Genomic DNA, 13687 nt, shown 5'->3' with positions numbered 1-13687 from the left:
CATAACTATTGTTGTAGTATTTAAGGATTGTGGTTGTATTTGTTGTCGTTGCTGTTGTCGATGATGTTGTTGGTTTTGTAGTTGTTGTGTTAAATGTGGCATCTGCGTTTCACATAGTGTCGATATTGACCATAATCAGATTTCCATCGCCCCTACAACGAAAGAATCTGTCATGCAAACCGAAATGTTTAATTCAACGCGTCCTGGTTTTTATTTTAAATTCTATCACACACACACATTAAAAGCCGCAAACAACACAAATTCATATCAATAACACATCCGTTTCCGCTGCGTCTTCATAGTCCTCTGCGCTATTCTGATTTGATGGCGATGCAAATATTCGAAAATATTTTTAACAAACGCTATGATTGCTGCGCGGCACCTGAATGAATTCGCATTTACTTCTGCGTAATTTCCATGGAGACCAAATACCAATGCGGCTACAACAACAACAACAGCAACAGCAGCAACAATATTGTCACCAGAAATGCATAACAAAATGCTATTGGATTGCATTGAAATGCACACAATAGGAAGGTGTCCAGATTTATCGACATATTCCAGGGATTTTTTCCTCCGTTGGGCATTTTCCATACAAAGTCGCAAATAGTTTATATGGATCGAATTTTTTTTACTATGCATATCTTATTTCCTTCCGTCAGGAAACGAGTTTTTGCTTCCAATACAAGCAATATGAAAAGCTTAAAGGTAAAAAATTGATTAAACCCAGTAACAAAATTCAATAAAAATATTATTTGAAATAAGCCTATTTATTTGTTTCTGGACCCAGCTAATATGTGAATTTTGACAGTTGTCAAAGTGCAGCTATTATATTTATTTCATGCCTCCAAGCGATATAAGTAAAGAATTTAATATGAAATTTACAAATTTTAAGAGAATAAAATTAATAAAGCGACGTAAGATTTCTGTAGCTGATATTTATTTTCATACTCAAATCGCATTTTCCGTTTCATCAAAAAAACATTTGTTTCAAAAACCAATCATTTTTCCATTTAAGTTCTTAATAGCGTAAAGATATTCTGTTTTGGCTGGCTGGCTCGAAAGAGTCCCACTTGGATCAACAAGCCTTTAGTGTCACCATGTTAGAAAAATATACGTATACCTAGATAGAGGTAAACATTCTTGGAGCATATGCCGATAGCAGACAATGCCCTGTGAGCAGTACCGTTAACAACCTGCAATCTGTTCTTAAAAGAGAAACAGAACCATGAAGCATTAAACAGGTAAACGATTCTTAAGTTTAAGTACCTAGCTGATGCCAAATTTACCGGCATTATGAAAAGAATAGCGTGTAGTGTCGCTGTTGGCATAGTCGTTACAGCTCCTGTAGTGCTCAACATTGCATTACTCAGCGTTAAGGACTCCAGGTGCTTTACATTGTGACCGAAGTTTGGAAATTCTCATTTAAAATTCGCCGCTGTATATTTTTGATTTTTAAGTTATGTATGGCAGCACTGTCCTAATTACTATGCCAAAAATAGCCATCTGTCGGACAGTTCGTTTACGGCAGCTGTTGAAACCAGTTCACCTCAGTAGGCGTTGCGAAAAAAACAATGGAAAAAAATATTGAACAAAGAGTTTGCATCAAATTTTGTTTTTCGAACGAAATTTCGTGTGCAGAATCGTTGCGAATGTACAAAAGGCTTAGGGGAATCAGTTTTACACTCAAGTTTATGAGTGGTACAAAGCCTTTCAGGACTGTCGTACGACGTCGAAGACATGCCGCGTTCTGGACGATTGACCTCTACCACCGACGAAAACTTGAAAAGGCAAAGGAAATCGTGTTCAAAAATCCTCATGTGATGTTAGAGAGATAGCACGGAGCTAGGATCGGTCGTGAGATCTCGTTTGATTTTGGTGGACAATTTGTTATGCGACGTTCAACGCCCGGCTTGTTCCGATTACTAATTTGTTCAACATTATAACGATTTTAAGGCCAAAATTCAATAATACATCGAACAGCCACCGTATTCACCTGATCTTGCACCGTGTGACTTTTTCCTGTTTCCCAACCTCAAATTACCACTAGAGGACGCTTTTAATCCATAAAGACTAAAACAGAATTCGCAGAGGAACTCAAAGCCATACCGGAAAGCGCCTATAAAAATGTTTATGATTGGAAAACGTTGCATTTGTGTATCGCGTTCTACTGGAGCATATTTGAAGAGTAAATAAATATTGATGAAGATTAAGAATTTTGCGTTTTATTTAAAATTTTCCGGAAACTTTTCGGTCACAATGTACATAAGGTTTTTTGTTTGTTGCTGCCCACCATACCAATACTCCGCGAAACATTACTGATTTAACAACTAAAGCGAAAACCGAATAGATCAAGGAGGGATGAAGTCCTCAGGTACTACTCAACATCCTATTACATACACAGATTGCTGTTAAGGCTTCCTTCTTCTTCTTCTTTTGCATTTATGCAAAGTCCATCTTCTCGGCATTGTTCCCCTCAAATAAGTTTAATAAATATTTTGATTACTATCATAGTCCACAAGAAATAGGATCGCTGCCAATCTTGCAGTTTCCTTTGGCGCACTCGTTTTATCGTAGTGTAACGTTAGGTAACACAAATCTACCTTAAGTATACGTGAGCCTCGATTTTAATGTTGTATTTGCGTCTAGATATGCTTTTATATGAGCATTAGTTAAAGTTTCCTAAATCCACGGTGTATGCACGGTCTTGCATACTTTTATTAGAAAAACCATTTTAGATGTCATCTATAACGCTAGTAAGTGGTTTAGCATAACACAGTTGTTGAAAATTGTGTTAATCCAGCCAATAACATTTGGATCTGTACTCGACAGTTTAGGCGGGATTACACCATCAAATACTAGCAATTTATGCAATGAGAACGATCTGATCGTTCACTCTACTTTTGCACATATGGCGAGGCATACCAGCTAAATGAATTAATAATTGGAATTATTATGAAAAGTACTTAGAAAATATAGATTTTAACACTTAAATAAACCTTAATTTGATAACAAATATATTAAGCCACATGCAATTTTGTTTATGAATATGTTCAATATATGTTATTGTTGTTGGTGTTGTGGTTTGAGTTAGTGCTATTGCGCACTTTTACTCTTTTATGGCTGTGGGGGCTTATCCCTGCCTCGCAGTAAGCTTTAACTATACTAGAATTATTATCGTTTATGTATTTATTTATTATCGTTTATTTAGTATTTATGTTTTAACTGATGACGGACCGTAGATCAGCATATCTTCCTGTGTGTCCTGAGGTGGACTTATATATATATATATATATATATAGTAGTACATTACTAAATCTTAAAAACATTTTTTTAAATTATTATTTTATAATCTTAAAATAAAAGTCGTACATAGTTAAAACATTAATTTATTACGATTGTAATGTTTATTCTAAATTGGATATAATTTTACAACACAGAACCAATCAAACAAGAAATATATCTGTCAATTAATTAATCATGTTGTAATTAATTTGACGAGTACACATAAATCTTTATGTCGAAAACTAATTTAAAAATTATTTATACTTAAAATTTCATATTAATAAATTTCAGTTAATATTTAATTTTGGATATGTTTTATATTTAGCAACATTTTTAAATTTCGTATGCCTTAAATACGTCCAATCGCTGAAATTCAAAACAATTAATTTGAAATACAACCGTGTAACGAGAATTGCAAATAACTTCTGTCTCAGGCCAATATTAGTGAGGTCACTTTCACACATATGTGCGAAAGGCAATCATTTGACATCTTGAAATGTCACTTTAACATATTGTGACGAAAACAAGGAAAATTATTGTGTAGTTTAGATAATATAAATATTATTTTTCGAAATTTTATGTGCGTTGTTTTTTTCCAACGTTAGTTCACTCTCGAAATTGGCGTTAATAAAATAAATTGATTAATATGGCTGGGTCGGCATTGAGAAGGTTGATGGCAGAATACAAACGTTAGTACAATATTTTTGTGATCTTTTGTACGCTAAAAAACAATTTCGAAAGACCTTTGCACAAATGATTAGAGAGCGATTTATGCATTATTCAAGGTGTGATGTGCTACACGACCTCATCGTAGAAAAGAATATAAACTTAACTAGAATTCTAAACGTGCATTAGCAACAAAATTAAAATATATTTTTGTAATGTACTGCAATATAAAATTTATAAACTGTTAATTTGTTACAGAATTAACTCAAGATCCTCCGGAAGGTATTGTAGCTGGACCAGTAAGCGAAGACAACTTTTTTGAATGGGAAGCCTTAATAGCGTAAGTTTTATTTTAATCGTTACCGACTTGTATACATATTTATATTTTTAGCGGCCCTGAAGGTACATGTTTTGAAGGCGGAGTATTTCCAGCGCGGTTAATTTTTCCACCAGATTACCCGCTCAGCCCACCGAAAATGAAGTTTACTTGTGATATATTTCATCCCAATAGTAAGACACTTGATAACGTAAAAAATAAATCGAAGTTTATAATATACAATTTTTGTAGTATTCGCCGATGGCCGTGTGTGCATATCAATTCTACACGCACCTGGTGACGACCCCATGGGGTATGAACTATCTGCTGAGCGTTGGAGTCCCGTACAAAGTGTGGAAAAGATACTTCTGAGCGTGGTATCCATGTTAGCTGGTTAGTAATAGTAAAAGAGTTACATTAAAGCAGAAAAACATTTTCAGTATTTCCATATTTGATTTCCAGAACCGAACGATGAGTCAGGTGCCAATGTTGATGCAGCAATCATGTGGAGAGAACGACGTGAGGAATTCAATGCCATTGCGAAACGCTTGGTGCGCAAAACACTCGGTTTACCTACATAAGTGCAATGTACTCCATTCTTTAGTTATATGTATCAAGAAAAAAGAAAAATATGACGAAATATACCCTAGCCTGCTGCAAATTCCCAATGCTTAAAGCAATTAACACATTTTATTTCGTTTTCGTCAACCATTTTATTTTTATATACAGAAAAAGATCAACTAATTTAATTGTGTATTTAATAGTTCACGAAAATATGTATAAAACTAGAATATTATAAGGAATAGGTTTATAATAAATTGGTAAAAACCTAAAACATAAACTATTAAAAACATAATCAAATATTCTAAAATATTATTTAGATACAAAAATAAAAGTTTTAATTTGAACAAAATGTTATCTGACGTATTCTATTGTATTCTATCTCTGCATTATATGCAATATCTATGTATCTTATTTTATTCAAGCTACGCTAAATATTTTGTATATATTAAAAATAATATTACTTAATTGTAAATTTCTATTTCTAAATAATTATTTTTACATACACAAGTTTTATTTAATTTGTATTTTATGTATTGTATTTGCTAACAAAGGGCTGGCCCGGTAACAAGAATTATAGAGAAGTAAAAGAATTCATTTTTGAAAACAGAATCAAATTTGACGAATCTATACTGATTTTATCTCACACATGGTTTGCTACAAGATATTCTTATAGCCCTTAAAAGTTTCCAATAAAACAATATGTATGCAATAATAACGCAATAAGTAATCATAAGAGACACTCGACCTTTACCCCATGGGAAACATTCTCATGTTTTGGTAGCAAACTAAGGAAGACTGTCATCAAGAACAAGGGAAGTGAACAGCGAATAGATACACTAAAAAAAACAAGCTAGTCCAAGTGCATAAAGGCATTAGCCTAACTCAGAAACCATTACCAAATCGTCCAATTATTATTAATTTTATTATCTGTTATTTAACAAATTACACAGATAACCACCTATATGTGGGTATAATTTGTTTAGACTGTTGATAATTGCCCTAAAATCTCAAATTTCTTTTATTTATTTTAAATGCCAAAAATTCAAATATTTGGTTCCTATTGCGTATGTGGTGTAGTCCCACTGAAACAACATATTAACTGATTTTACGATATGCGACACTAAAAATTATTACGATATATTGAAATTTGTAAACGATCAAAAACTTCGCAATGAATATATTGCAGTTATTGAAATATGCAAAGCATGGATTTTACTATTGCGATAGAAAATTTAAAATAAAAAAAAACAAAAAGGGTCGGTTTTTTATTTATTTCCCAATTGGAAAAATTAATATAACAACTAATGAAATTGTAAAATTACATTGCATGAAAGTGCAAAGAATAAAAAATACAAAACAACTTATAATACTAATTCCTCCGTTTATGTCATGCAAATAAACTAATAACAAATGACTCAATATTTTGAATTTAACAATTTTTATTTATGTAATTTATTTTATTATAAGGTGTTTTAGTACATCCTACAACTTGTTGGGTAAACTTTTAACTATTAAAGAAAATCATTAATATATATGCATACCCTAGCTCAATAACATACGTGATTGTCAATTTCTATTTAGAAAGAGTCAATAAATAAATCAACGATAGAGAAAAAACTGACATGATAGCAATTTAGCACAAGTTTAGCATACTTTACTACAAATTCATTAACCAATTAAAACTTTACTACAAATATTTAACATTTTTTCGAAAAATGAAATGGCAACCCTACAACTACGCTCTATGGCGCTTCACGTATCTTGTATCTGCGAGTTGCATTAGCTTTACCGTATCTTCAACTATATTATTTGTTATTTGTTTTATAATTTCTATTAAGTGAAAATTTGTGTTTTCAGGTATGTCAATAATCGCTGTTAAAGAGTAATAAGTGCGAGATTTGTTAAATCTATTCTAATTGAAGCGTAACGAAACGACAATTGTTAAGATGCAAATATGTACCGATTTGATTTGAGCTAATGCTGAACTAAAAACAAATACCAATCGAAAGTTCAATTTTTCCTATCCCAGATAAACAAATCGTTCTTGTTAATTATATGTATTCAATTGTTAACTCAAAAAATAATGGTCTTATAATTTTAATTAAAATTTTAATGTTCATTTAAATATTCAAAGTCAGGCAAACAAACAGTTTGCTAAAAAATAAAAATAAAAAAAAATTTTATCAACAACGTCGTACAAAAACAAAATTATTACGTGCTCGCATACGGCAGCAGATACTGTAGCCAGCCGCTTCTCCACAAAATTCGTTAGGTAATTTTCAGTCAATTTCGATTGGCAGTTGTTGGTGGAGGTGATTCTGTGAACGCGGCTACGTTACGTTGCCCACTACGCGAGAGCAACACCACTTTGCTTAGAAAATACAGAAATATGTTTGCTGGTTTTTTATTTTGAATTGTGTTGCTAATTAAAAAATGAAAATAAACATAAGTAATACGTTTTTAATGTGAATTGTGTTGTGTGCTGATGAAATAATTTCTTAAAGTCTATTTGCGTGAGTGTGTATAATTATAAACAAAATCAAAGCATAGTTCGTACATTTTAAAGAGTGTATGTAACGAGTGTAATTCGTACCCAATGTGGTGGCGTATGAGTGTTTGAATGTGGAAGAGGAAGCATCTGCTGCTAACTGATCAAACGTGAACGCAGATAAAAACAGAAATAATTTTATCAAATTAAAATTCCCTCCATTAAAAATCGAACATCGAATGTCGAATTTCTATTGATTATTGTAGTTGCGCTATACAAATTGGTATATGTTTTAGTATTAATAGCAGTGTTGATTCATTACCTTCATGTTATCGTAACAATTGTAGTTATTATAGCACATTTTAAAAAATTTGATAAAAAATTTAATTTCAGACTACATACGTACATGCATGTAGCATTAATGCTAAAAGATTATGAATGTGCGTGTGTATGGGTGTTGTGAAATCGGTAATAAAAAAGAAATTGACGAAAAACCGTGACGTCATTTTTAAAAAATAGTACCTTATAAAGTAAATAGATTTTTTGCACAATAAATTATTTGAATTTTTTTTTTTTTTGTTGAAATGTCACATCTGACAAGTGAAAAGCTATTGCAACGACTGACAGTGACATATGCACACACTTACACATGTTTGCGTGTGTGTATATGTGTGTGTGTGTGTGTGTTTGGGAGTAAAGTATGATCATACAAAACACACAGGCGGAAATTCACTACCGCTTAAATGCACACTACCTAAATACCTGAGACTAAATGTAAAATTCTAATATTGTGAAGAAGAAACATCGACAATCCAGTTTTAAAACTCATCAAATCACAGCGAAAACCAGTTTAAACCAATTTATTCTCTTCTCTTAATACAGTTATATTTAGCCCACATCAGATTCTGCGACACGACTTTTCTTTTATCAAAGTGTAGCACAAACATGTTTAGTTAATTTTTTTTTGTTTTGTTTTTTTTTGTTTTTTTGAGCTTAAGATCTTCCATTTGAATTAGTGGGGCTTTTTTTCCGTTTACAAACAATGAGTCAGCATAACGCATGTGGGTTTTTTCTTCCACTGGCGTACATGCTAATTAATTAAGCATAAATTTTTTTTGCACTTTGCACTGCATTTTAAAACCATTTCAGTTTCATTTTTTTTTGTTCATTTAAAGCAACTGCTGTTTACGTCAATACGAGGAGACTAGTAAGCTTAAAAAATAAAAACATAAGCACACAATTTATACCTAGAAATAAATCACATTTAGGTTTACATTAATGCAATTTATATAAATTAAGCTTATAATTAAACCAAAAAAAAAACGATGCTTTAGTAAGTACCACACTTTCCGCCCTGATCAGTGCATAATTTGTGGCGCTCTACAACGCATTTGTAAGTAATTGACCTCAAACAAAACAAAACACCGGAACTCATACATAAAACCAACATTCATAACATACAGTGGTACGATATAATCATTATTTAGCATTCATTATTTAATTAATGTCAAAAGGTTCGGCACAATGTAACAACAGACGTAAAGCAACTAAAAATATTTGCAAATATATGAAGTAACTGCATTAATTAGCACTTCAAAGTGTTCGAACATTTCGCTACTCAAGCAGTTCGAACATGTACTCGAATTCGATCATTTGGATCGAACACCTTGAATATACGAAAAGCTTCAAGCTGTTTGAAGATTTTCAAGTTGCTCAAATAAGAAATCTGCTTTATTGTAAATTGTACATATTTTATTTATCTTTTTTTTTATACAAATATATATGACAGCAAAAGGTGGAACAGAATATGGTTGGTTGGAAGTTTTTCTGGTGGCTCATTGTCCATCAGATCAGATAAGACTCAAAATTCAAAACTGATTATTAATTAATGTATAATGTATGTATACATAATTAAAAATGCAAATTATTTTGTGTTAACAGAATTAGAACCATATACTTATGTAGTCCATATATTAAAATTATATTCAACTGGTAAAATTACCATCTACAGTTCCGAGTGTAATGAAGTCTAATTTGTATTGCCATACATACATATATGACAAAAAGAATCCACTTTCGAAAACTGTACACTGTAATAGTAGCAAATATTAGATTGGATTATAGAGAAAGTTTTCTGAATTAAAAAAAGTGTTACCCTTTATTATATCAGTTCATCCCAAACGCGTTGATAGATACAAAAGAAATTGTTGCCTATATCTATTGGAATTCGTGAAGTGGTCATTATTATTAAAATTTTAACTGTCATAAATGTTGTTAATTATATCTTAATTAATTTTAATTATAATAATTAATTATATATTATATCACAATGACAACAAAATAATATACAGGGTGTTTTTTTCCTCAATGTTAAAAACTAAAAAACCTTAAATTTAAAAAAAGTTTATTAAGTTTTTGATACAGGCCATTAAAAAGTTATATATACAGAAAAAAAAACCTTAAATGCAAACACTCCAACTATCTCGGAAACACTCTCCTAATAGCGAATTATACGTATATTAATCGTCGCTTTTTGTACTTAGGTTGCTTCTTAAAATATAGGTGTTAAAAATATTATTCGTTTGAGGATATTTGATAAAAGAAAGTTATTTACTTGTTTTTTGAATATCTATTATGGTAGATATAATAAGGTTATAAGGTTATATGTACCTTATTCTGCTCTGCGAAAACAGTTTATGAAAGAACTCTTTTTACCATAGATCTGTTTGTCTGTCGATCGGCTTTTTACATGACTACATTTTTCGACAAAAATTCACAAAATTGGTAGAACGTATGAGCAATAAATATATTTGTTTGTGTTTATTGAAAAAAGCAGTAGATGTCCAATTAGAGGTAGAAAAATAATGTGTGATAGATAAAAAGATGTTTCTATATTATATTTTTTATCTGAATTAATAGAATTGAATCTAGACCATCACAATGTTTTAATCCATTTAGGTATTAAAATCTATTAAGCTTTGAATTAAAGGATATGTAATAAGCTTAAAAATATTACCACTCACGCACTTCATCTCCAATATATTGAATATACTATAGATCAATACTTTCCCAACACGATGCTTACACGGTATTACTTGTCTATCAAAAAAAAAAAATTCTTATTTAAAACGCAATTTAAAGTTATAAAAGAAGGTATTTTTATAAAAGAAAAAAAAGGAATCATGATACAGTTGTGACAGATGGTTAGAAATCTACAAAGGCTAATAGATGGAGCATACGCCTAAAAGGGTTAGGAAACAGTACTATAGTCCCTCGTATCCTATATATTTTCTTTATTTTTTTGATTAAGAAATCGTCTATTACATTTATACCACTCTGGGATGGGATACTCTGTTTATGTAGTAATAAAAATATTATTTCATATAATCTCTATGATCTCTATTTAATATTGTATATTTTTGTATATATTTAAAGAAAAAATATCTTAAAATTTTTCAGAATTACCTAACTAAAGTTATAATAATTTATCGTCATGTTTAAAATAAATAATCGGACGGCTGCTGGTCCAGCAATAAACAATCAACCCAAAACAACTCCCATAGTGGACGATTATGAAATATCCAATACCGTTTTAGGATTGGGAATCAATGGAAAAGTTGTGCAATGCACGAATCGCAAATCGAATCAGAAATTCGCACTTAAGGTATTCTTATTTACATATTTCCGTTTTCAGTTTTCCATTGCAAACTGATTGCCCTTTTATTTTCAAACAAAATATCAACAAAAAACAAAATAATTTATTTGCACTTGATTAACATATTAACATCGGAAATATTTATTCGTAGGTGCTTTTGGACAATCCAAAGGCCAGACGAGAGGTTGATTTGCATTGGCGCGTCAGTGGCTGCAGACACATTGTTAACATCATTGACGTTTATGAGAACACATACAGTGGAAATAAATGTCTATTAGTTGTAATGGAATGGTAAGTGCGTTCCGCTGGAGATAAGATTTCATGTGTGACAGTTTAATTAAGAACTCTTTTCTGCCTTTTTTATTTTTTTATTTTGATTTTTTTTTCTTTCGTATTTATTTATTTTATTTTTGGACTCGATAAAAAGCATGGAGGGTGGTGAGCTTTTTCAACGTATACAAGATAACGCTGATGGTGCTTTTACGGAAAGAGGTATGTCATAGAGATTTACTTCCATCAACATTATACGTATGTTTATTTAACGATAAATCAAGGCTTACAAATGTAATAAATTTACGATGACAAGATAATTTTATTAATAGACGCTTGTGCATACTCGTATAGGGTATTATTTGATTACATTAACTCCAGTTTGTATTTCGTTGGTGAACTAATTTCACAGCATGTACCAGAACTTAAAGTACTTAAACCACAAGATTCAAGTGAGTTTTGTACTTTAGAAACTATTCGAACTTTCAAAATTTTGATATTTAAGTATAGTTGTGAACTAAAAGTCCATATAAAGGTTTTCTTCAGAAAATTATAAGTACAAGGGTCATGAGTATGTGTCTATGAGCTGTTTTAGCATAGAATATTTGCGAAGGTGGAATAAAGAGGTTTTTTCACAATTGATGTGTATTATATGTAGTAGGCGACATTTTCAAAATACAACTTAATCACATTACTTTAGTAAATGACGTTAATAAGTTCTGTGTATTATAGGGCTCTAGGTTGCACACTTCTAATAAGGCAATCCTTGAATATTAACTTTATAAATCGAACAATTGAAAATCAAATATAGAAATTACAACCATTTAGTAAGCATATCTAACAATATTATTTAATTTCAACTGTCTTTAAGTCTTTCTCTCTTTTAATATAAAGAATGCATATATATACAGTTCTTACTCGAATACTTTTGTCTTTATATTTATTAAACTTAATAGATAATGCTCTGAAATTTGAACTAAAAATTTATGGCTTAATTAGTTAGTGTTTTTGAGCGAGCACTGTACTTTGTTTGATTGCTACATTAAATACTCATGACCTACAAATTTTTATAAAATGTTTCTAAGTGTATTACAAGAATATGTTCCATTGTTCAAACATCAGTGAACATACTTTATTACCTTATTTTTACCAAATATATTAGACGATACACCTCTTATCGGACTATTTAAATGTTCATAAAATATTTAATTTTTTCTTATCTGCCATTTTCAGAGGCTGCACAAATAATGCATGACATTTGTGTTGCTGTGCATTACTTACACAGCAGAGATATTGCACATCGCGACTTAAAACCTGAAAATTTGCTCTATACTTCTCAACATCCGAATGCCATTTTAAAATTAACAGATTTTGGATTTGCCAAAGAAACTTTAATAAAGGATACACTGCAAACTCCTTGCTATACTCCTTATTATGTCGGTAAGTATCTTGAAGCGATGCTATTTGTATTTGCATAACATACATATTCTTTTCTTGATTTCTGCAGCTCCCGAAGTTTTAGGCCCTGAAAAATATGACAAGAGTTGCGATATTTGGTCCTTAGGCGTTATAATGTATATAATACTGTGTGGTTTTCCGCCATTCTATAGTAACCATGGTCTTGCTATATCACCAGGAATGAAGAAACGTATACGTACCGGTCAGTATGATTTCCCAAATCCAGAATGGGAAAATGTAAGTCAGGCTGCAAAGGACTTAATCAAAGGCATGCTAAATGTCGATCCAAGCAAACGTCTACGCATTGAAGACGTGATGCGCAACAGATGGATTGCGCAATATGCAGAAGTGCCAATGACACCATTGTGCACTGGACGTATGCTAAAGGAGGGTGAAGAAACATGGCCAGAAGTTCAAGAAGAAATGATGCGTTCATTAGCAACAATGCGAGTGGATTACGATCAGGTTAAGTGTTATAACTGACTGTTGTACTTTCAACTTAAACTAATTAATTGTTTTTAATTACATTTTTCAGACTCATATTAAGGCTTTAGACAAATCCAATAATGCTTTATTGAGCAAGCGACGAAAAAAGATTGAGGAAATTGCAGCACAGAAGAAATGAAAGTCCAATAAGCAACTAAAAGTCAACAACTTTGAAGATCGTAATAATAGTGGATTTAGTAATACTTTATACTTATATCCATTGCTAAGGAAGTAAACTTATATATGCTTTTAATATTATTTACTTAAAGTATAATTTTTAACGGAAGTGCTCTTTTATCAATTACTGCGGAAACAAAATAACTTTAACTAAACAAAACAAAACAAAACACTTTAGCTCTAATAAGACAAAATATTAATAAATGACGATTTAATAAATTATTATAAGATATGTACATATATATAAAATAATATTATATATATAAATATAGTGGGCAACGGTTTTCGCATAGAATAGACTAATTTAGTAAAGCAAAGCACG

General features: G+C 31.1%; 2 protein-coding genes across 3 annotated transcripts; both read left to right on the top strand.

Annotated features, from left to right (window-relative positions):
- Positions 1 to 3590: 3590 nt before the first annotated feature.
- LOC119671815 (ubiquitin-conjugating enzyme E2 G2) lies at positions 3591 to 4884 on the top strand. The gene is made up of 5 exons (XM_038082612.1): positions 3591 to 3974; positions 4210 to 4291; positions 4343 to 4461; positions 4520 to 4660; positions 4730 to 4884. Exons 1-5 carry the CDS (start codon positions 3932 to 3934, stop codon positions 4846 to 4848), a joined length of 504 nt encoding a protein of 167 aa, XP_037938540.1. The 5' UTR covers positions 3591 to 3931; the 3' UTR covers positions 4849 to 4884.
- A 1709-nt stretch (positions 4885 to 6593) lies between these two features.
- On the top strand, positions 6594 to 13687 carry LOC119671813 (MAP kinase-activated protein kinase 2-like; the record flags this gene model as incomplete). Of its 2 annotated transcripts, none has more annotated exon segments than XM_038082611.1 (7): positions 6594 to 6688; positions 10779 to 10983; positions 11126 to 11265; positions 11402 to 11466; positions 12478 to 12684; positions 12752 to 13167; positions 13238 to 13687. In XM_038082611.1, coding segments are annotated over 6 exon segments (1089 nt in total). In that variant the 5' UTR covers positions 6594 to 6688; positions 10779 to 10812.

The sequence above is a fragment of the Teleopsis dalmanni genome, chromosome 1 (genome assembly GCF_002237135.1).
Source record: "Teleopsis dalmanni isolate 2A chromosome 1, ASM223713v2, whole genome shotgun sequence".
Lineage (NCBI taxonomy): Eukaryota > Metazoa > Arthropoda > Insecta > Diptera > Diopsidae > Teleopsis > Teleopsis dalmanni.
Note: the sequence above shows the minus strand (reverse complement) of the source record. Positions and strands in the feature narration are given on the sequence as shown.

Coding starts and splice junctions, on each gene's coding strand:
- LOC119671815 (XM_038082612.1), top strand. CDS start 3,932: ATGGCTGGGTCGGCATTGAGAAGGTTGATGGCAGAATACAAAC. Junction 4,462..4,519: donor TGATATATTTCATCCCAATA/GTAAGACACTTG, acceptor CAATTTTTGTAG/TATTCGCCGATGGCCGTGTG. Junction 4,661..4,729: donor CGTGGTATCCATGTTAGCTG/GTTAGTAATAGT, acceptor TTTGATTTCCAG/AACCGAACGATGAGTCAGGT.